The sequence below is a fragment of the Protopterus annectens genome, chromosome 3.part0, assembly GCF_019279795.1.
Source record: "Protopterus annectens isolate FY-2018-M chromosome 3.part0, PAN1.0, whole genome shotgun sequence".
In the NCBI taxonomy this organism is placed as follows: domain Eukaryota; kingdom Metazoa; phylum Chordata; order Ceratodontiformes; family Protopteridae; genus Protopterus; species Protopterus annectens.
In genome coordinates this window covers 965373005-965398284 of record NC_056731.1, presented here as the reverse complement: position 1 = coordinate 965398284, position 25280 = coordinate 965373005, and the positions used below count along the sequence as shown (strand labels likewise).

Genomic DNA, 25280 nt, shown 5'->3' with positions numbered 1-25280 from the left:
TCAAATAACTGGGATAATCTGAGGTATGATGGCACCAAATAATGGCAGAGGTTTGAGTTACAGACTTCAAATCCTTCATAATATGTATGTTAAAACGAACCATGTTACTCTAGCAACTGTCTTATATGTATAACTGCACTATGTAAAATATGCGCTTATTGTTGGGCCTCTGTTCCCCATTTTGTCAGTGTTCATCCAGTTTCTTGCACTAAGAGGTTGTGAGGTATGTGCATCAGTAAATTCCCAGAGCTGGTTTGGCATAACAGTATGTTGCCCTGACTCTAGTGTAGAGGGTCTTGGGTTCAAGACTTGCTAGTGATATGTTTTTTCCCTAATGTTAAATGACTGTAATGCATGATATGTTTGAAAAAGCATTACAAATTCCCACAGATCATATGGCATAGTGGTACATTGCCCTGACTGATATGCACAGGGGCCTGGGTTTAAGACCTTCCAGGGCTGGATAGTATGTTGCTGGGCAAATCAGGGGCTGATTGAGACAGAGTGAATAAAACAGTTTTAAGCAGGTTTGCATTACACTAAGCAATGCCAAGAGGTGCTTAGTCCTTATTGGCTTTGCTTAGTGCTGCTTATTTCTGCTTAAACCCACACTAATTTCAAAAAAAGAAAATAAAAAAGGTTGATAGGAAAGTGGTGAAATAAGGTCAAGCAGGCGGAAAAACAATGTGAAAGGCAGCTAGGGATGTACAGGACTGGTGTAGGAAAGGACCATAGCTCTCCATTAGCAACAGCTCACACCACACAGGGAGGAATGTGGGTGACATACATTGGTTGAGTACTTCAGGGTAAATTGATTGATATCAGTATACTTGGGGGTGAAATGGAGAGCTATGTATGGGACATGTTTTTTTTGTTTGTTTTCTTTTTTTTTGTGAGACAGATGCCTTTTTTTTTTTTTTTTTTTTTTAAAGGTGAGAGTGGGATGTTGGGGAATAGTTGTAGGTACATTTGGGTAGGTAAGATGGATAAGAGAGGTTGCTTTTGCAGACAGACAAGACAGCAGACAAGGGCAGTGTATGACACATGGGGGGTAAACCATGGATGTGGAGGGTGGTTGTGAATCAGAGGACCATGTGCCTCCAGTTGGAAACAGTGAGACAGAAGTCCCCACCCATGAGCAGTCGCCACTGGCACTTCGCAGCCTCAAAGGTGGCTTTGCCATGGGCTGGACAACAGGAGTAGGCTGCCCCTCAAGGTGAGTCAGTCTGCCCTCGATCTGCCTCCATCCATGTCTGTCTGGATAACCCTGCACACCATACCTCAGAACTTTTTGTGGGTGATGGGTTCCTCTCCATGCCCATGCCTAGAGAGGGGACGGGTCCTGTCCCTTGAGGTGGCACCACCAAAGGGTGTTGCAGGACCAGCAGAAGAGGCAGTTTCAGGTTGGGTCCCAGATGTGCTGGGGCCTGGTGCCATGGTCAAGTGAGGTGGAACAAGCAGATCCAACAAGATCTGCCTTCCGAAATGTGCTATGGTGTTGAGGTTTTTCAAAGTTTATTGGTTACTCATGAACAAAACATTTCAAAATTAGTTATAACAGCAAGTGTGGGTGTTCCAATTAACCCAGAACAATAGAAATGAAATAATTGCAGAGCAAACAGAGCACATGCATACATGGAATAACAGCCAGCATTGTAACAGCATGCCAGTTACATTTTCTGCAACAAGCCACCAACAATGGTATTTGAACAAGGTATGTTAATATGCAACCAATTAAATATATGAACAATAATAGAACACAAGTCACAACATTAGGTTTTGAGAACAACATACCCATAGTATATGGATAATAATTATTGATTTAGATAAGGGGTGGAGGAAGAGAAAAAAGTCCATTAACAACTGTATAGGCTTCTAATTTTTGCAACAGTACTGCTCAGTACTCTACAAATCTGCCATCATTTTACATCTACTTATGGCCAATAGTGTCCGTAGCACATACATTACTGTTAAACTGCCAACCTGGAATGGTATGGGGCAAACTGTGACAACTCTGGGTACATGACTAGAGAGGACTCGTACATGTCAGGGTTACATATATGACAAAGAAGGTGTATCCTGCACTGATGTTGTGGGAGTCTGCTACTGGCATACTTCACCTGGATTCATATCTGTGTCCAGCGTTATTGGCAGCAGTGATCACTAGCCATGACAGCATGACACTTGAGCGACATGTATCTGGAAGAGTGCATGGTGTATGTACCTATCCTCATTTTCAGGCATGGGGTTGGACAATGGAACAGTTGTACATGCATTATTCATATACCCTTCATACAGCTACTACAAACATTTCTTTAACTGTAACTCCTGTGGAGAACATATATGTTAACCTTATTGCTTATACAAATATTCAAGATTAATTGCATGTAAATATTCACACATCTTAGTACCACTCCCTGGATTCAAACTGTGGTCTGAGTGTGCAAAAATGAATGACAAAGCTATTTCTCATCACAGTGAGCTACTGGGGAACCACTGTCTCTTGCTTGACTGATTTCAGCCTAATTCTCTATTGGGTAGACAGTCTGACCTTCTAATCTAAGTGTAGTGTCACCAAAGATTATGGTGACAGTTGAATATGCATACCTGAGATTCATGCATGACAGACAGTGTATTGCATATTTATCCTTTGAAATAATAAGATCTGGAATACAAAGGTTAACACAAGGCAATCCTGCAGGGGACACACTATAATACATTACACATTACTATTCAAGGTTCCGATCTTTGTGCAGGACATATTTCATATTTCATTTATATCTTTTTACAGCTCCACAATCTACAGTTTTGCATAACAGCTGGTTATCAGAACAACCTCAGTTAATGCATGCTCTCAAAGCTATATTTGTTATGAAGCACCAGTACACATTCTATTTCTTCAGCAACATACCGTATTAAACACAACAGTTTGTGGTATAAATCTTTATTTGAGTAACATGACACAGTGCTTTATTACAGTTGAGATTCTACATTCAGTAGTACTGTATATCCTGTAGAACAATATTGGTCTGACAAACTTTTTATTTATTCAGTACACTCAGAACACAATATACCTACTGGCAGTAAATAATGTACTTCTTATTTATTACTCTATATACTGGAAGATAGATGTGTACTCACCAGACTCTCTGTGCAGCCTTGCCAGTCTGTCCACATGGGCTGCCATATTGTTAGCTCTCTCCTCTGCAGCTGTAGAGGAAACAAACAACCATTATGCATACCTATCACATACTCAGGCTAGAATTTGGTACAGCTTTGAATGAAATACAAATGACTGGGGCATTCCCATCTCGAGCATCTTGGGTCCATTGGGCCAAGAGCACCCCCTTTCTCCACTGTAGGGTATCATAGTGATGTTGTACCTACTCACCAGTTTTGGGGATTCCAGTGGCACTGGTGAGGTCACTTGCCAGATGATCCCAGGCCTCACATTTGTATTGGGAGTCCTGCACCAGTCTGTCATCATGGTTTTGCACAAGGAGCCCAGCCATGATCCTGGACTCCAAAATGCCTCAGCACCACACCCAAAAGCATGCTCCATCTCCAACTCCAGACATAGCTCCTGCAGTGATCAAACTACAACAGCTTCTGGTTGTATTCTCACCTGTGCAGTTTAAGTAAGGCCATATTCCTTCTTTTTGTCATCATTAGACCATTTATGAAAATGCTCAGCACAGCTCAGCAGAACACAAACCTGCTAAGCTGAGTTGAGCAGTGCTTAAAGGGGCAAATGCTGAGCAGTGCTTAGCAGTGCACAAATCCACTTAGCTAACTTGAATGCTGCTTTGATTATACTTCTTAGCAATGCTCAAACTGGCTAAGCAGAGCAAAGCACTGCTAAGCATTGCTCAGTTTTCATTTTAAAGGAAATTAATGAATTGGACATTAATTACTCCTTAATGACATATTATTAAGTATATATATTTTACTTTACATGATGTTTCCCTGTGTGCTTTGATTACATTACTTTGGGGTGTGACTGTACTCTATGAGACACTTGTGTTTACATGGGGGATTTCACATCATATATCCACTGACACTGGACTTTTGAACCAGCTACACTACCCTGGTTAACAAGTATTAATTGCTACATCATCAAATAAATAATACATTATTTCACAATGCTTTACCTTGTAAAAGCTGATTGGCCTGTCCTGGTATTTGAAGCATGAACTACTGCACACAAAGCCAAAACTCTCACCACTAAGCTAGATCAGCATTGAAATTTGCAGCTATACATTTCTATATAGGACCTGTACCAATTGGCTAGATAGAGGGACCGAGCTAGGAAAGATGTGCAGCGGTAAAGATGATAAAGGATAATGAGGAAAACATACTCACAAGCAAGGAGAGTGTGTTGAGGAGATGGAAAGAGTACTTTGAGGGGTTGATGAATGAAGAGAATGAGAGGGAGAGAAGGTTGGATGAGGTAGGGATAGTGAATCATGAAGTACAATGGATTAGTAAGGAGGAAGTAAGGCTAGCTATGAAGAGAATGAAGAATGGAAAGGCTGTTGGCCCAGATGACATACCTGTGGAAGCATGGAGGTGTTTAGGTGAAATGGCAGTGGAGTTTTTAACCAGATTGTTTAATGAAATCTTAGAAATTGAGAGGATGCCTGAGGAATGGAGAAAAAGTGTTTTGGTACCAATTTTTAAGAATAAGGATGATGTGCAGAGCTATAGTAACTACAGAGGGATTAAATTGATCAGTCACAGCATGAAGTTATGGGAAAGAGTAGTGGAAGCTAGGTTAAAAAGGGATGTGATGATTAATGAACAGCAGTATGGTTTCATGCCGGGAAAGAGCACTACAGATGTGATGTTTGCTCTGAGAGTGCTGATGGAGAAGTACAGAGAATGTCAGAAGGAGTTGCATTGTGTTTTTGTAGACCTAGAGAAAGCATATGACAGGGTGCCTAGAGAGGAGTTGTGGTATTGTATGAGGAAGTCAGGAGTGTCAGAGAAGTATGTAAGAGTGGTACAGGATATGTACGAGGGTAGTGTGACAGCAGTGAGGTCTGCGGTGGGAGTGACGGATGTGTTTAAGGTGGAGGTGGGGTTACATCAAGAATCAGCTCTGAGCCCTTTCTTTTTTGCAATGGTAATGGACAGGTTGACAGACAACATCAGACAGGAGTCCCCATGGATTATGATGTTTGCAGATGACACTGTGATCTGTAGTGAGAGTAGGGAACAGTTGGAGGAGACCCTGGAGAAATGGAGATATGCTCTAGAGAAAAGAGGAATGATTGTCAGAAGGACTAAGACAGAATATATCTGTGTAAATGAGAGGGAGGATAGAAGAATGGTGAGGATGCAAGAAGTAGAGGTGGCAAAGGTGGATGAGTTTAAATACTTGGGGTCAATAGTTCAGAGTGAAGGTGAGTGTGGAAGAGAGGTGAAGAAGAGAGTACAGGCAGGATGGAGTGGGTGGAGAAGAGTGTCAGGAGTGATTTGTGACAGACATGTACCTGTAAGAGTGAAAGGGAAGGTCTACAAGGGGGTAGTGAGACCAGCTATGCTATATGGGTTGGAGACAGTGGCATTGACAAAAAGGCAGGAGTTTGAGCTGGATGTGGCAGAGTTAAAGATGTTAAGATTTGCACTGGGTGTGACAAGGGTGGACAGGATTAAGGATAAGTATATTAGAGAGTCAGCCCAGGTTGGAACATTTGGGGAGAAAGCCAGGGAGCAAGATTACATTGGTTTGGACATGTGCTGAGGAGGGATGCTGAGTATATTGGGAAAAAGATGCTAAGGATGAAGCTACCAGGTAACAGGAAAAGAGGAAGGCCTAAGATAAGGTTTATGGATGTGATGAGAAAGGACATGCAGGTGATTGGTGTGACATAGCAAGATGCAGAGGATAGGAAGAAATGGAAACAGGTGATCTGCTGTGGCGACCCCTAACGGGAGCAGCCGAAAGAAGATGATGATTGATATATATATATATATATATATATATATATATATATATATATATATATATATATATATATATATATATATATATATATATATATATATATATATATATATATAGATTTACTTCATAACACTGAAAGCCTCAAAATACTGAAACTCAAAACACTGAAACTTCAAAATCTTGAAAAATCAAAACACTGAAAACACATATCATACATATACTGAGTTTAAACAACATAAATCGTAGCACTTTCCATCAAGTGTATGCAGGGGAGGAAGCCACCCTGCGCCCCCCAGACACCCCCTGCTACTTATATATAGCAACTCCAAGATTGCACTTCACTACACTAAGTGTTGAAAACTACTGCAGATGAAAAGATTATTACATGCTTCCACTTGGTGGAAAGTACTATGATTTATGTTGTTTAAACTCAGTATATGTATGATATGTGTTTTCAGTGTTTTGAGTTTCAGTGTTTTGACTTTTTAGTGTTTTGAAGTTTCAGTGTTTTGGTCTTCTATATTATGAAGTTTTCTCATTTTTAGTGTTTTGAGTTTTCAGTGTTATGAAGTGAATCCATATATATATATATATATATATATATACATATATATATATATATATATATATATATATATATATATATATATATATATATATATATATGTATATATTGGTCCCAATCATTTGATCTCGAACTTGACCACATGATCAAGTTTTTCAAAATGGAAGCTTTTGAATCAAGATCACGGTACAGCAAGAATCAGAAAATGTAACCTTTTCCTCACTGTAGTGCGATCTTGGAGTTGGTGTATATAATTTACAGGGGATGTTAGTGGTGGTTGCAAAAACATTAAAAAAACAGATTTTTTGGGGGTATTTTTTTTTGTTTGTTTTGGGGTTTTTTTTTGTTTGTTTGTTTTCAGAAACTCAGTCTTATTGTCTTTTCAATATTCTTTTTTTTAATTCCCAGTGCCATATACCTAATGTATGTATGATATGTATATATATATATATATATATATAAATATAAATATATATATATATATAAATATATATATATATATATATATATATATATATATATATATATATATATATATAGATCCATGTCAGAAATTTGGAATTCATATCAGCAAGACAAAAATCAATCTTTTTTACATTTTTAACGGGGGGACAAGCCCTCCCTGCAACCCCCTGTGGGCACCTCCCACAACCCCTGCAAATTAAATATATCAGCTCCAAGATCGTACTACATTAAGGAAAATGGTAAATTCCTGATCCTTACTAAACTAACTCAGTTGTCATGTACTTCCATTTATTTCCCTCTGAGAGTATAATATTAGATTATCAATATACAGGATAAAGATATAGGCATTTAGGTACAGACTCTTTATTCGAAAAGAACAAGACATTTCTTTAGAATGAAAGTTCTGAATTATTTAAAAAGAAAAAAATAAATAAACTTTGGACATTTAAAATAATTAACTGAGGGAACTGTTGAAATATGCATTAACAGTTGGTTGATTTAAGTATTGCAGAGTGGATTATTTCCCAAAATTAAGGTACTAATAAGACTGAGATTTAGGTGAACATTTACTTGAAGATATACCATTTTGCTGATATAGCATCATTTTGCAGTGTAGAAACCTCATCAGAATATGATTTCAAGTGCCTAATTTATGGTTGATGCATGCTGCTTATTTGGCTTTTAGACTTGATGCATAAGTGTGCTGTCTGCACAATGAATGATGTTGATAACATCTGTAGCTGTATCCAGATTCACAGCAAAAGTTCTATACCATTTCAGCTGCTGAGCCCCTGGATTTATGTATTGTTAATCCATCATCACACACATCAAACACACACACACACACACACACACACACACACACACACACACACACACACACACACACACACACACACACACACACACACACACACACACACACACACACACACACAAACAGACACACACACACACAAGCGTGCTCGCACCATACACACATGAGCACACATACAGATACACACACGTAGATAAAATTTGAGTACCTTCTTTTCCATACACTGCCAAGATGCATACTTGTTAGACATTTCCCATTCAGAGTGAATACTGCCTAGGTTCATAAATGAAAAGAGTTTGGCCTAGATTAATGCACTGATATCATTACTACAAATAAATATGAAGAATACATGATGTGAGATGTGACCAATCAAATAGCCTCTTAATGATGATGGGTATTGCCTGAGGTGCAAATTACAATTAAAATGATGCAAAAGCAGATATTGCAAGACCACCACAAAGGACATACATACCAGCTTCATATGTTTCCAGGATTAAATAATGCCTAACCTTATAATATATCCCAAGTTAGATTCAAATGTTTAAAATACTTACAGAAGAATGGGTTGTCTTGCATTTCTGGGCATAATATTTTTATATGTTCATAGATGAGGCAGAAAATTCTGTTCAAAGCATGTAGAAATTAGTTGATTCCCAATAAGGGAAACTCCACCATTTCAGTTATTTCTCTACATGTATGATTGATGTATTATATGGAAGTTGCAACAATGATTTAAGTGACTGATATTACATTAATATTATGAGTTGAATCCATTATGAAATATGTATTTTGTATTTTAATTTTTCAGGTACTTCCGTTTTACAAGTGACAGCTACGGATGCTGATGACCCTACGTATGGAAATAGTGCAAGAGTAGTTTATAGCATTCTTCAGGGACAGCCATATTTCTCTGTAGATCCCAAAACAGGTGACAGTTTCACTTTACAATATTTTGTTTTAGAACTTTTGTTGAATATCAGATGAGTTCTGTAGAACTTCTTACAGTCTTAATAATTCTAAACATTAGAGTCATGACTACATCGAATTTTACAGTCAAGCAAGTCTGTTGATTACAGTGGTTTCATTTTCTTCATATGGATTCATATGGATTTTTTTTAATCTTTTCAGTTTTAACTCATTCAACCTAGCATGTACTCAAATACATAAGTATTCTAAATCAGTCATTCATGGTTGTCATGATTCATTCATTCATTCATTTCTGGCTAAAATCTGCAGAAGCATACTTGATAGAAATATTAATATTTTGTGGATTGTAAATGCTGCTAAATTTATAGAACAACAGATTTATTTATCAGAAATGTGCCTTTACTTTGGTAGTCTAAGTTAAATTCCATCAAATTAACCATTATGTAATGCAAAGAAGTAATGCATTGGCTAATTGTGAAAATATATATTCACATTTCAGGATGAAATTAGCCATAAGTGGTAGATATATTTCAACAACAGATTATTCTCTTTCGACACAAAACTGCATATGATACTAGCCATGCCCTTTTTTGGATACATGAAATTTGAGTTATTTGAAAAATAATGGAAGTGTTTATATTAATAGTATATTGCATGAATAAAATCTAATCTTTTTTTAGATGTAATGTGCTAATTGCTTGTGGAGGTTGCAACTGGCATCAATCCATGTTTAAATAAGAGGTATTATTGTGAATGAAGCAATATGGTATATTATATAACTTCTGGCCAAATCAAGCTTTGCTTTCTCCAGTATGTTCCTCTAAGATAACATCATGTGTCTTTTTTTTCCTTACCCTAACTTTCACAAGAGTTCCAAAATAATATAATTGAAGATGGAAAAACACATTATATTTTTATAAAGGTTGTGCATAAGATGTCGACATGTTAAGTACACACTATATCAAGCAATGTATTACTCAGTTTTTTTAACCATGGTCTTTTGACTGATACCTTTCAATAACATACACCACTCTTTCATACTGAAAACTACTGCAGATGTAAAGATTATTACATGTTTTGAAACCAATTTACCAATAAGTGCTTAATTACTGAGGTATTCATGCCAGTCATGCATGTGTTGTCAAAACGATTGCGTTTGCATCGCTCTCCTTTTCTATAACTTTCATCAGTTATTTGCAATATGTGAATATGACACTGTACTAAAAGCTGTAAAAAAACATATTTTAATAGTAGCTGGCAAGCTGCTGGTAGCATTTCCTCCAATATGGCAACATGGTTAAAGTGTACTGGTCACTTTCAGAAGCATTGTTCTTTCCAAGAAATGTCTTTTTCCAATGTATTTCTCATTTAATAGTTGCAAGTGATTTAGCAAAAAATGAAGAGTCTAGTGTGTTGCATTTTATTTTTTTTTTTATTTCACTGTGTACTTGCCTTTTTTGTATAACCCTCCCGCAAAACAATAACATGGTACCTATTGGGCACTGATTTACATATGGTTGCAGAGAATTGTGTGTAAGTAAAAATAACTTACCTATTAAGAGCAGATACTTGCATTGGGGTTTGACTCCTACACAATCTTATTGATTTTCAGTGTGAGGCATTTCATCTGCAAAAAAATAAGCTGATGACTTATGTTTGAACAAAGTAAGAGTCTACCACTGATGCATTTGTTATGAAAATACAGTAACCCCTACATGAATTTAGGAAGTGAGTTTGTTTTTTCATGATGTTATGGCAGAAGTACTCATTTCTGAGAAAACCAATCTGGGGAGGTAGTTCATCAGTAACAAAATAAAGTCCAAAAACAACACACTTTTTACCTCCCAAACTGTTAAACAAAAATAAAGTCCAAGGCTGTAGGAAGCACCCCACTGAAACGAAAGGCAATAAAAACGGTCTTTGTTTACCACAGTTTCATACAGAAGTCATAATATGTAATGCCTTCTGTGTGAAACTGTGGAAAATAAAGAGTGTTTTTATTGCCTTTCATTTCAGAGGGGTGCTTCCTACAGCCTTGGACTTTATTTTTGTTTATTGGTTATTGCTTTGAAGGCTGGTTATTCCTCAATTGAACATTTACATCCCAAACTGTATAATGTGATATTGTGTATGGTAAGGAGTTTGCATCCATTTCTACGTTTTGTTACTTGTATTTATATGACCAACATACTTTAAAATGCAGGCATAAACATGTTTCATTTTGTCTGCTTTACTCTAAATCTTCATGTTGTAGACTTCAGTTAAATATTTTACCAATAGATTGCTGAACATATAAAATATTACATGCTTCCATAACAGCTGTTAAATTAGTCTGTATTTTGTCTACAATTACACAAAATTAAAATTAAGAAAATGCAACTTAAAAAGTAAGCTGGTGAAGATGCTTTTTAAAATAATGTTTCCTTTTGTTGAAAAGATTCAAGTTTCTGAAGTATTGCATAGTTTCAGTTTTGGAGTGGGCAGGTAGTGAAACATGTACTACAATTGATTCTAGGCATCAACTGGCTGTAGGCATTAATCTCTTCAAGGTGAAATAGCTCAGTTTGTGTGAGGATAGATTGCATAAGACTAAATTTGCTCTTGTTAATTATGGATGTGTCTTTGAACTGCCTTGGAAGGATTTTTTGTTGTTTTGTCTTCTGTTATCATTGCAGATTTTGCTTATATGTTACATACTGTTGTTTACTTTCTGATTTGCCATCCACAGATTGAAATAGTTAATATAAATAATTTGTGAAAAGTAAACATTTAGGGCCCATGTTACTTAGAGTGTAGAAACACTAATGACTCTGTTATTTAGTCTAGTGTATATATTAATGATCCAAATATTTCACCTTGTACTGGTTATAATGTTACACAGACTGCATTTTTGAAAAAGTAAAACAGAGAGATTCTTCTGGAAAAATAATATTGATCTTAGCAGTAAGCAATAAATCCATCACCAAAGATATTTGGTGATTTCTTGCAAAGAGAATTAAGGCTTCATGTAAGAAATTTTATTTTAGTTCTCAGCTTACTGGATGTCATAGCAAGTATTCCTGAATGTTTCCAGGAAAATATTTTCGACTGCGTAACATGAAACATTGTTTTAAATTTTTTTAAGATGAACTGTTGTAATGTTTGAATTCTTCAGCAGTTTGATATAAATCCGTTAAAATATCCACAATGCTACAAAAGGAAAAGGAACAGAAATGCACTTGTTAGACATAGTTTTTCATCTTGGTAAAACCATAAGATCTTTTGATAGAAAATGCAATCTTCTCCTTCTTTCGGCTTTTCCCGGTTAGGGGTCACCACAGCAGATCACCTGTCTGCTCATGATTAGCAGTAGAGTTTTACATTGTCAAGTTGTCAGCCCAGCGCCCAATCTTCCACAGAAGGCACACACACACACACACACACACACCTAGGGCCAATTTAGAGTGTCTAATCCACCTACAGCATGTCTTTAGAATGTGGGAAGAAACCAGAGCACCCAGAGAAAACCCACACGACCACAGGGAGGACATGCAGACTCCACACAGAATGCACCCCAGCCGAGGATCGAACCAGCGAACCTCTTGCTGTGAGATGACAGCGCTAGCCACTGCATCACTGTGGCCAGCCTTTGATAGAAAATGCAATAAATAAATAAATAAATAAATAATCATCTACAGCCTAATTATTAGATCAAGAAGAAATTGGTGCTATATGCAGAAAACAATTGGTCAGGTGCATAACATCTGATTGAACAGATTAAAAAAATACTACTCAATGAATCATACCAGGGTAGGGGGAAAGCATGTCATAGAATTGAACTGTTCATTTTTCAAATTCTTGTCTGAGAGCTTTCAAGGGCATATGGTAACATGCATGGCACATATATACTGTGTTGATTCATTGAATTCTTAGTGATGGCTATAGTATGATCACTGTATTGATTCTGGACTGGGAGCAGTAGGTACAAACATTCAAAATGTTTTGTTACACTGAGGAGTATATTAAACTATGATATTGAAAGAGCTGGATGGGATTATGGAAATTATTACTACTTTGGTCTTTTTTCAACTAATAAGCAAATCGAAACTCATTATTCCCATTTTCTGAATCTGTGTGTACTAGGTTAATATTTCAATGTAAATAAAACTACATTTTCCTCATGACAAGATATGAACAAACTTATTGATCAAGAGTTTTAGCACTTTTTTACAGTGCAGTCCTAAAACATAGCTTCAGCCTCCCAAGTGACCAGAGTACTGAGTTCTAATACTATCTTATGCTTTCTGCCTTGTGTACCTTTCCCATCAAATTTCTCATTGACACTTGTGTGTTTGTCAGATTATGTACAACGAATCTTCCCCTCAACACCAGGCTAGAATGCCTAGAATTTGACTTCCTTTGAATTTGTTAATAAAATTTCTTCATGTCTTGCTTATAGAAATAAGCCAGAGTAAATCTTCTTCCCAAAAAAGGTTTACTTATACTGTGATTTTATTTTTCTTATTATTATTGACTAGTGGCATACATGTAGGGATGACTGTTTCAGCCATCACTGACTTCAGACACTTAATTTTCCTTACTGCTTCTTTTTCAGATAGGCCTCGACAATTGTACAGTATACTGACATAACATTTTTTAAAAAGGACCCTCTCTTTACAGAGATGAAAAACATTTTGCCTTTTTGGCTGTAAATTTCCCTACAGTGCTGGGTGTTAATCAATAAAAGAGACTGCTGCACTGTGACAAAGCTTTAGTTAAAGCTTTCGTCATTGGATGCACTGATGAAATGTCTGGGGAAGATAATTTGGTCATTATTGAAAGAAAACCATCTACCCTAATGTACTAACATGATACTCAAATCCTCTATCCACAACATCGCTTACAATCACTGCTCATTTTGCCTGTGACATTGCACGAAGTATAAAACTAAGAATGCCCATATCATGTCCCCTCACCCTTTCCCATTTGAAAAGAGAGCTTATTTGATGTCTGGGCTGCAGATCAAATGAGGGTTACTTAGTTTCTTTCCTGTATTCTTACAGAAACAATGTTTCTATCCTTCCGTCTAAAAATATGCACATCATTGCTCCACAGCAGAAACTCATTGCAATTGTAGCTGACAAAAAAAAGAACAATAACAAAATATGATGCGTTAGCCGCACATCACATGTCAAGACTTCCACTAACGCTTGTGAAGCTTTTTTTGCAGGAGGGTTATCTACTGTGGGAAATTGTGCTCCTAGCTGTGTATATATACTAACTCCAAGCTTGCATTATCTCGGCTTCTAATGAATTCTCTGAGATGCAATAGTGTTTGCCTTAGTATAGCAATCACGCCATTTGCACTTTTGTAACTAATTTTTTTGAGTACTGATCACAAATGCATTATTTTTTTCCAGGCACACATACAGAGCTGTAATAGCAATATGGCTTCAAAAGAGTTTAAACATTCACAGACTTCTGTGTGACAACACAATTTTTGTCCAGGGCACCATTTATTCACTAGTTAAATTCACAGTAAAATAGATACTGGTATACTGGCTAGATAGCTGTTTGTACCTTATCTGAGAATTTCATTTAGTGGGCCATCTTCTGCTACCATAAAGTTGAAATTAATGTCTGAGAACTAAAATATTGCTTAGAGCCAACTCTGAGCTCAAAAAAAAATACTAACTCATTCAAGCCTCTGCCAAAGCATAGCATAGTGTTTTTATAGTATACATGTCATTTTTCCTTGGACTGGCGGTCAGATTTTGGTATTGATTTGCTTAGATAATGCTCTCACTCTTACCTCTGCAATTACATGAGACTACAATAAGTTCTCAAAAGCAACTTATTTAACACTGAAATCATTCTTGCAGCTGTTCTTTATCCCATTTACAAGAAAACTGCCACAGCTAAAATCTTTTTATAGCAGAGTAGTGGCTTGGAGCATTCGTTCTATTTTGTGAACTTTGTGCTTAACATTTTAACTGAAACACAAAAAAGATGAGGCCTTTACCCTCATTTTTCTGTATAGGACAATTTGTGTAATAGATATCGCTCAGTTGCATAGGCTTTTACTTTAGCTATAGGTTACAATACTTCTCCATGAAAGGAGATTCTGCAATGTCTAGCTCCCTGTGAATTGATTCCCTGATAAATCTAGCATTTTCATTGAGAAACTTTTTCAGGAAATTGTGAAGTCATTAAATACCATTACTGGATATTTACCCTCTTTTTCCTCTTGTAATTTGACCATGGAGTTTATTATATTAGTTAGGGGTAGGGATGTGCAACCCGCCACACAGGGGGAGCAGGGTGGCTTTTCCTTTGCACAAAACTCTGAAAGCAGCATTTTCAGGAGGCTATTGTCGGTGGGTTGTCTTTTGGGGAGTAGAGGATTTGGATATTGTTATTCACACACTCATAGTGGAAGCTTAACCATAATGCCACCATCTAGACAGGAGGAAGGTTTCCTATGACCACCCATTGCCAAACCATAATACCTTGTTAGTTCCTTTTACAGTCTCTCTCTCCTTGGTTGTATCATGCAAGTCATATTTTGTAAAACACACAGATACTTTTGCGCTACTGTTATACTAAACACAGTGTAGATCAGGATGTCTCTAGTCTATTGAGCTCTGCTCAATCAGCAGAGCATTGCAGCAAAATTAACAAAGCCCCAAACTGTGTGGCTGCATCAGAATTTATATTAAGTGAACCCACCATATGTCAGGTGGTAAGAGTTGCCCCTGCTTTACCCCATGATGTTTATTTTTTTCTATTAAATAATTATCATCAAGATGATTTGTGAAGTGATTGTGTAGTTAGCCCTGCGGTGATTGTTCTTCCACACCACACATATGCGTGCAAAGTCACACCTATGGCCAATTTAGAGTGTCCAGTCCACATACTGCATGTCTTTGGAATGTGGGAGAAAAGTAGAGCACTCAGAGGAAACCCACAAGAACATAAGGAATTGAACTGGGGAATCTGTTGCTGTGAGGCAACAATGCTATTCAGTGCACCACTGTGGTAATTTGGGGGATTTCAGCTTCACCTGCATCATGCCTTTGTATGTTACAAAAAAGCAAGCCAATCAAAAATTCATGTGGACATGGTGAGAGCACACAAAATGCACAACAGACATTCCAGCCAAGAACTGAGCTGAAATACTAAGAACTGGTTGACAGTAATGCTAAACACTGCTCCACGGGCTGCATCTTATTTATATAGTTCTAATTACTCATCATCCTGAAGCTGTTTTGCAGTTTGTGATAAAATTCATCTGCTAAATGTGAGCCCATAAAATCAAAGGCAAAGAATATTAATCTTTACACAGCACGTTGATTTTGAAATGACTACTACATCATACAAAAACATACTTTTTTTCATATTACAAATATGCTCAAACTTATAATGCAGTTGCTGCTTTCACTGTAAAAATCTATTACTCTTTTAGACTATAATTGAATCATAATAAAATAAATGATTACCACATTGCTCACATGTGATAGTTTGAATACTGCCTTAAATTAATTGTGTATTCATTTGTGGAAGACAGCATCAATCTATCAAACGTTTGGCAATGCCAAATGTTGAGTTGCCCTTGTTATTGACTTAAGTAATACAATAGCAGGAAGGGAAACAGAATAAATTATTAATAACATGCAGGGCATGAGTTTCAATGATCAAAAATTAAGCATGTCGCTGCAGCTTTGTTCCTTTTCTTGATTCATTGGAGGGAATTACAGAATAAATGTACAAGTCCTCTCTAAATACAAATAAGAAGCCATGCAAGGAAATAAAATTAAAAAAATGTATTTTAAATCAGTGAGAGGGTCAGAGATATGATGGACAAAATGTAAGGATAATGCATGATGATGGGAAGACCTACAAGAGGTTCAAATATAGCCTGTAGACTTTAGACACCAGGTGATGCGGTACTGCAGACAAGAGTCCCAGTTGGGGTGTACTTCACATGCAAGTTAGACCAAGATTCGAGTAGTACTCGGTTGCACAATTCCTTGAGCCACAAACAGTGACTATATCCCACACATTAAGCACTTTTTATCGCTTTAATTTGCATAGGTTATACACCCTACACATAAAGCACTTTTATTGCATTGACTTGTATAGTTTATACACACCATACATTAATCACTTTTATTGCTTTGACTTACATAGTTTGTATACCCAGATATTAAGCACTTTCATTGATGTAGCTTGCATAGCTTGTACACCACAAACATTAAGCACTTCTTATTGCTTTGACTTGCATAGCTCATACACCCCACACATTAAGGACTTTCATTACTTTGACTTGCATAGCTTGTACTCCCCAAATATTAAGCACTTTTATTGCTTTGACTTGCAAGGTTGTATACCCCAAAAATAAGCACTTTTTTGCTTTGACTTGCATAACTCATACACCCATACATTAAGCACTTTTAATGCTTTGACTTACATTGCTTGTATGCCTAGCAAAATCCCTGAACAAAACTGATGACTGCATCCCCATAACACACTGTAGAAAGTACATTGCACAGTGTTCATCAATGCAGTAGATATACCTACTTGACTATTCAGTATTTTAAGTATGAAGTGTAATCGTATGTGTGAAATGATTATTGGAACATATGTGTATACGCAGCTTTATACATGCATATGAACACAGAGCAAAAGTATTACAGCTTTCTCCTTAATCTGTAAAGCCCTTAATATTGGACAATGCTTCATGTCTTAAACAGATATAGGTAATGATGCACTATAAAATGTAGTGATAAACCCCTCAGGCTTAAAGTAACAGTTGCACTCCCCAAAGAAAGCAAACAGGGATGTGGGTAACTGCTGATATTTTGCAATGGATGATGGGATGGTAATACATACACAGTGCTTGAAGAATGAGTAAGACATATTAAAATGATGCACATTTTCTGAACTGTATACAATGTTTCTGAGTAACAGCGCCTCAGAATGAATTGTTGTGAAATGGAAGCTGAAGTATCTCTGCAACTAATTACATACAAGTTATAACAACACAAAACAGTGTGAAAGAGTGACAACATTCGTTGGACCCATTAAACCACCAATCAGTTGCACAATGCGACCATTTGATATGAGCCAGCAGTTCACAAGCAATTACACAAACATGGATATGCTAATATAGCTGTCAAGACATATATGAAAGATACAGTAATTCTCTGTTCTGCATATTTCATTTAATGTGACTAATAGTATATTCATGACTTTGATTACTCAGCTATGTGCAGATAGACTGAGAATCCGTTGCTCTCTCCATTTACTAGTTCTGTATCCTAACATGCTTCCTATGCCTTTCTTCTTGTCTCACAGTAATGGAGTGTTTAATGCAGTGTCCCATGGCTAGACAATGTATTGGAGCCCTGCTTACCACTGACTGGGAAAGTAGTGATTCTATTGACAGCCCTATTTTACTGTTTGGTCTTTTATCTGGCCTTATATGTTAAGAAGCTATAGCATGCTGTCGCTGTCTTAATACATAAAAGCCTGCTTTAACTGAGATGCTGTTACCTGTTAAGTGACTGTCCCATTTTTCAACAATTCTCCTTTTCTTAGGGTCTGAATGACCCCAAAGGTAGCATATATATATATATATATATATATATATATATATATATATATATATATATAGATATATATATATTTATATATATATATATATATATATATATATATATATATATATATATATACGCACAGAGAGAGAGAGAGAGTAGAAATGTAGGAGCAGAGATCACTTATAGTGAGTATAAGAAGGCATGCCCCCCATGTAGATCTGATTGTTTTGTAATCATTTGAAAGTCTTTATATTCTGCAATATTAATCTGACATTTTTTGTACTTAAGATATTTGTGTTATGAAGTTATTTCTCTTAACTAAAGAAAAAAAAAGCAATACTTTGTTATAGACCCACTTCTCTTTTTTACTTTGCTTTAAAATGTCAATGAACCTTAGGGCTTTGACATAATAAAGAATTTTGTCTGAAACACCAGCAAATGAGTCATAGCCAAAATGACTAACATTAAATTTTAGAAATGCTAATAAAGGTTGTCTAAGGAAAAAAAAAGTATGATCTATTGAAGGTTTCTTCTTGCATCTCTGATATAACAGTGAATATAGGCATTGATGTGTCTCAGCAGACGTTTTGCACATCAGATATGTCATCACAATAGCCAGAGCTATAAATGAAAACCAAGCTATGGTAGGGTTCACCACCAATCTAACTTTCTGCAAAACTGTTTAAAATGTGTTGCTTATATATACAGAAAGAGTAGCTCTGTATGCAGGTATTTGCCTCTGCATACCATAATGGCTTTATGTCCAGTTAAACAGCTTTTTGTTTGGAATGCCTTTTTCTCTGCTTTGTACAGCCTAAGCCTGAATGAAAAAAAAAACAAAAGCTGGATTATGCAAAACTGAAATCCATCTTTTAAGACTCCTGCTTAGGTAACATTTTTGCTAGGGGGACAAGTCCTCATGCAAATTGATTTGTACACACTGGGAGGTATTTACTAACCTCCTGCATCTTGTATTATCCAGCCTTTGATTTTCTGAAATTTCAGGAAGAAGAAAAATTGTTCTTGAAACTGCACTCAAAGTTTATTTTTCACACAAAACCTGACTGTGATTTTCTTCTGCATGATAGCCATTGTGCACTTGTATGGCATGCTTATTCTTTCTTAGTTATTTGTACTACAGGCAGACATTATTGCGAATCTAAGGTGTTACGCAGTTAAAAGTGAGGGCATGTTGCTATAACAAAGGTTTTCTAATATTACATAAAAAGCTTTTGTTTTTCCATCCTTTTTTGCTCCATCGTTAAAACATTTAGGTGGTCAGAGAGAGTCTCTGAGACTACTGCTTTCATATGCCTAGCTTGTAGTGATTATGTATGTAGGTAATCATCTTAAACACCCCTGGAGGTAACCATTTGAAAGACAGGACCCCTAAAGAGATTCCTGAAAAGCAGAGACTGAATGGCCAAAAGATCAAACTTGTATATACTAAGTCTGAGGTGTCAGTTCTCAGAATGTTCCCTTTTCTCAGAGCTATAGAGGATATCTATATATATATATATATATATATATATATATATATATATATATGTATGTACGTGTGTGTGTGTGTGTGTGTGTGTGTGTGTGTGTGTGTGTGTGTGTGTGTGTGTGTGTGTGTGTGTGTGTGTGTGTGTGTGTGAGTGTGTATTATTGTTAGAAAAATATGTATTAATGTGTGTATTAGCAATAAGCTTAGTGCATTTAGAAGCTTGAAAAGAGTAAACACATTTATTCTATTTCATACTGCATAAATCTGTACAAACTGCAGTTGCTTTCTGACCTTGTACTGTTAGCTAAAATCTTGCTTTTGCCTTGGAAATTTACTGAGAAGCAGGTGATTTCTGCTTGTGTTAGGAAAATAATGAATAGAACAATACTACTTGTATGAAACTTAGACAAGAAGTTCCGCTGTGCCATGAGAAAATACGCAGCTGTAGAAGTTACAGATAATTAGTACAAAACCTGCTTGAAAATATGAACTGCAATCAGCATTTGCTTGTATCTGTATTAGAAAAGCACCTTGAAAAGTAACACTGTACAATAGACGTTTGTAAATGGATTAATGATCACCAAGGCCAGGTTGTTTTTCTGAAAAGTTTCTCACAAATCTAGTCGTCAGCAGAAAATCTGAAGTAACATCTGCTGCAGAACAATGCTAAAAGTTGTGCTTAATTACGTCAGCTTAGAAGGCCATGTCTTTTAAAATAGTATAAGAATGAACCTACTTCCTGTTAGTAGTTAGACAAATCCTTGTATTTGCATGTTTTTGTCTCCTTGCGGCAAGTAAATTAAAGTGCCTTAACTGAACCTTACGTGTATTGGTCTTTGAAGTTTTTTCCTTTGACAGATTGGTCCTTCGGACCTGAAACCTTCACTTCGCCTCGGATCAGACAGGCCAGGTGGCTTGAAACCGTACGGGGAAGAAACCACATCGGTTCTTCTTATTTGAAAAGTCCTCCGACTGAATTGTCGTACAAAAGAGTCCAGCCACTTTCTGATCTGCGGCTGAAGGACGGGTTTACTCAAACCAGGTGATCAATCACGAAAGCTCAGGTAAGGTGAATCTACCTTCTTTTTCTGTTTTAGATCAGGGACCAGATCTGTATTTGTTCTGTTAAGACTTTATTTATAAGTCAGGGACAGAAAGATTACTGTCTTGTCATAGATCAGGGAAACAGAGCAGGTAGGCAGTCATTCTGAAGAGACTATAAAAACATCCGTGGTACCACATTAAAAATAAGGTGTTATGTAACGATTAAAAGGGTAAAACAAAAATGGGTAATAATTGTACAAAAAGGTCCCAAAATCCGCCGTTAACTGAAGACACGAAATACATGCAGTTACAGCGTGCTGATAATATTAAATACTACTCAAAATGAGTTAATAAGTATGAATTTGATGGTAAACTAGAAAAATACTCACTTTTCTAACTTGTCAAACAGCTTAAAACCGATTCTAGAGGTCGGGTAAAAAAGCAACGTCAATTAGGAATTCCTCAGGCACACAGGTGGATTGAGGAAGTAAACCAAAAGGAACAAAAGAGTAATAATTCAAAAGCAATGTTTTTAGATAAGGAGGACAATAACTTAGTAATAGCATCAGCCCCTCCGCCTCCCTTACCAGAATATAAGGCAAGTGAACAAATTAGTCCACCCCTGCGATATCCTGCTGTCAGTGTGAGTAGAGACACTACAAAAGCTAAACCGTTTGTTAGAGATCCCGTCGAGACCAGGTCTCGAACACGGGCAGGAAACTCAAAAGGGGACATTGAGTTATATCAAATGGGTAGAAATTAATGATTTATGAGTGAAGAAAAAATATGCCCACTTGTAGAAGTGCCTAATCCTCAGACAGGGCAAGAAGGACAGGACCCAACTATTCTAGTGTATAGACCCTGGACTCCGGAAGACATCAGGAAAGCCACTGAGGGAATTCCCCATCCAAAAGTTAATTTTAGAAAGTTCTTAGAAGATTTGCAAGGAATGAGGCTGATTTATAATTTAAATGGAGAAGAGGTAGAAAAAGTAGTCAGACGAATTGTGGGACCAGATTGGCACATGATTAGTGGTGACTGGAATCCCCGTGATATTGCACTCAGGCCCCTCCCACATAGCAGCGCAGAATTAGACAACAGAGTGAAAGGTCTTACAGACCGAATCTCTGAGAAATAGAAGCCTAGGGCAGACTGGGCTTGCATTAATCAATGCATCCAACAGGAAGGTGAAGCTATTGACCGGTATTATGCCAGACTATTAGAATGTTTTAATAACCATTGTGGAATGCAGGTTCCTGAAGATCAGACACATGATTCCCCATATGAACAGCAGTTAAAGAATGCATTTTTGAAAGGCAGTATTGCACCTATAAGCAGTTTCATTACAAAACACGTAGTAGATCATCGTCCAAGCAGGTTACAGTCATTGCTTGAATATGCTAGACATGCCGAAAGGCATTTTAATAGCAAAAAGAAAAAGAAAGCCCAAGTATTTTCTGTAGAAGATGGAGCAGAAGTATATGTAGGACATTCTGGAAAAAGGGCAAGAAGAATGCCCAGGGAAACAAACAATCTGATCAATGATCAGAGGACTTTGAAGGGAGAAAGAAAAGGGGTGAATGTTTTAAATGTGGTAAGAAAGGACACTTGGCAAGGGATTGCAAGAAAAACAAGAAGGCAACCATGTGAGGATAAGGAGGGTGAGGACTGACTATATGATAGTCAGGAATCACTAGAAAGGGATAGCAGAGAAAGGACAAATGAGTATGCGATAGAGGAAGTAGAGAATGTGAAAGAAGAAATAGAGGAAGTGCAAGAAGTCACGGATAGTGAAGAAAATGAAATATTGGATTTGGCTTTATTGAGCTTAGAGCTCTATTTAGCAGACACAAAACCAGAAGTTACACTCCTGGTAGAAGGGAGGGAAGTCAGATTCTTGTGCGACTTAGGGGCATCACGGACCCTGGTACATCCCTCCAAACTGCCAGAGAATTCAGAGTCACCTGATTACATATTAGTGAAAGCAACTAATGGACAGCTGTATCGGGAGCCCCTCTCCCATAATATTGTGATAACTGATAGTGTTTGGATTGACCCAGAAAAGCAAAATTGTTGTATCTGCAAAATGCCCAGTAAACCTCTTGGGCAGAGACCTTATGCAGCTATTTGGTATAGCAGTAGTTCCGACTATGCAGGGTATGGAAGCACAGCAACAAATTGATACCTTTGCAGTACAATCGGAGGGTGAAATGTTTTATTGGTACAGCCAGGACTTGGTTACGACTGGTCCAGGGGCGGTGACTGAGGAGTTGATGAACATAGCCATAAGCAAGATCCCCTCCCTTGACATTGATAAACAGCATTTGTTGCACTGTACTCTGTATTATTGTAATACACCAGGACCTGATAAGGAATATGAGCAAGAATTGTTTAGAAATCGTGCAAACAGGTTGGTGTTACATAATCTGTACTGGGACACAGAAGGGAACAGTGTAGCCAGCTGTTCATTGCCCCAGGAGTTCTTTGCACTCTATAAATCTAATTGATTACCACATGTTAGCTTAACTAAGGATAAGAATGTAAAATGGGTGGACTTAGGAGAAAAAGTCATGAGATGGGAAAAACAGACAGAGTTAGAACTGTCAGAACAGGGAATACAAATGCAGAAGCTGAATTGGATAACTCAGACCCACCCAGCTGTACACTTGCAGTCTAACAAGGACAGCTGATTGGCACTCCTATTGAAGGAGGAAGAGAATGCCTTACAGAATATACCAGAAAATCTCTGGTCAACAGGAAAATCAGATGTAGGACTTATTCGTACAGCAGGATCAGTTACTATTACGCCAAAGTCAGCATTTAGACCACAAAAGAGACAGTATCCCTTAAGAAAAGATGCAGAGGTAGGAATCAAACCTATTATAGCAGATTTACTTAAGGAAGGGGTGCTGGTGGAATCTGCCGAATCACCATGTAACACACCCTTATTTCCTGTTAAGAAAGTGAATGGAGAGTGGCGTATGGTCCAAGATTTACAAGCTATAAATGATGCAGTAATACCAAGGGCACCTACGGTGCCAGACCCACACACCCTGCTGAATGATTTAAAACCTCAACAGAAATATTTTTCTCTGGTAGATATCAGCAATGCATTATTTTCGATACTGACACACCCTGACAGCCAGCATTGGTTTGCATTCACATTTCAGGGGAAAAGGTATACATATATGTGACTACCATAGGGGTATTGTGAAAGTCCAACAATATTCTCACAAGAAATGGCAAGCAACTTGATCGGATTTACCCCACCAAGAGGTAGTCAGATTTTGCTTTATGTTGACGATATCCTGCTGGCATCCCCCACCCAGCAAGATTGTAAAAAAGATACCATAGCGCTATTACAATTTTTAGCCACTGAAGGACATAAAGTAAACAAAAATAAACTGCAGCTTTGGAAAAAACAAGTTAAATACCTAGGATATGTGATATCCAAGGAAGGTAGGACATTTGATGAGGACAGAAAATAGCAATTTTATAAGCACCAAAACCCACTACCAAGACAGAAATGATGTACTTCCTGGGTACGACTAATTTTTGTCGGAGTTGGATTCCAAACTATGCCTTGGAATCTGCACCATTGACTAACCTGATTTATAAAAAGCCTATGGCAGCACAGGATTTGTTACAATGGACACCTGAAGCAGAATCTGCTTTCTGCAAACTGAAACAGTTTATAGCGTCCTCATTAGTTTTGGGATTACCAAACTATCATAAACGTTTTTTCCAAACTGTAGATTGTAAGCAAGGTTATATGACATCAGTGTTAACACAGCAGCATGGGGACAAGCAACGCCCAGTTGCTTATTATTCATCACAACTGGACCCAGTGGCATGGTCTTTACCTCACTGTGTACAAGCAGTAGTTGCAGATGCAATGGCAGTACAGGCTTTGGCCTCAGTAGTGTTGTTCCACCCTCTCATATTGAGAGTGCCTTATGCAGTCACGATTATTTTACTACAAGAGAAGGTAGCATATCTTTCCCCTGCTAGGCATCTTTCCTGTATGACTATATTGTTGAGCCAACCTCATATGACAATTGAACGATGTACGACTTTGAACCCTTCTACCTTGCTCCCAACCCCTGCAGATGGCACACCACACAGCTGCCTGCGGGTGATTGAGCAAAAGACACTGCCTAGAAAAGATCTTACGGATGTTCCCTTGGATGCTGCAGAGGTGACATACTACGTGGACAGCTCATGCAAAAGGGGTCCTGCAGGACAGAACTTAGTAGGATATGCAGTAGTTTCTGATACTGACATTATAGAAGTGAAATCTTTGCCACATAGTTTATCTGCACAGGCAGCAGAATTGATTGCCTTGACACGGGCATGTACCTTAGCAAAGGGCAAATGTGTGAACATTTTTACTGACAGCCAGTATGCTTTTTCTACTGTACATGTTTTTGCGCAACAGTGGA

At 37.3% G+C, this 25280-nt stretch overlaps 1 protein-coding gene across 4 annotated transcripts in view; it reads left to right on the top strand.

Moving 5' to 3' along the window:
* Positions 1-25280, top strand: part of CDH18 (cadherin 18) — a 3071238-nt gene that overhangs the window by 1549429 nt on the left and 1496529 nt on the right. For all 4 annotated transcript variants that reach the window (XM_044065283.1, XM_044065285.1, XM_044065286.1 and 1 more), the window contains one exon: positions 8606-8725. In XM_044065283.1, the coding sequence (XP_043921218.1) occupies positions 8606-8725 (120 nt within the window). The remainder of the gene's footprint in view (positions 1-8605; positions 8726-25280) is intronic.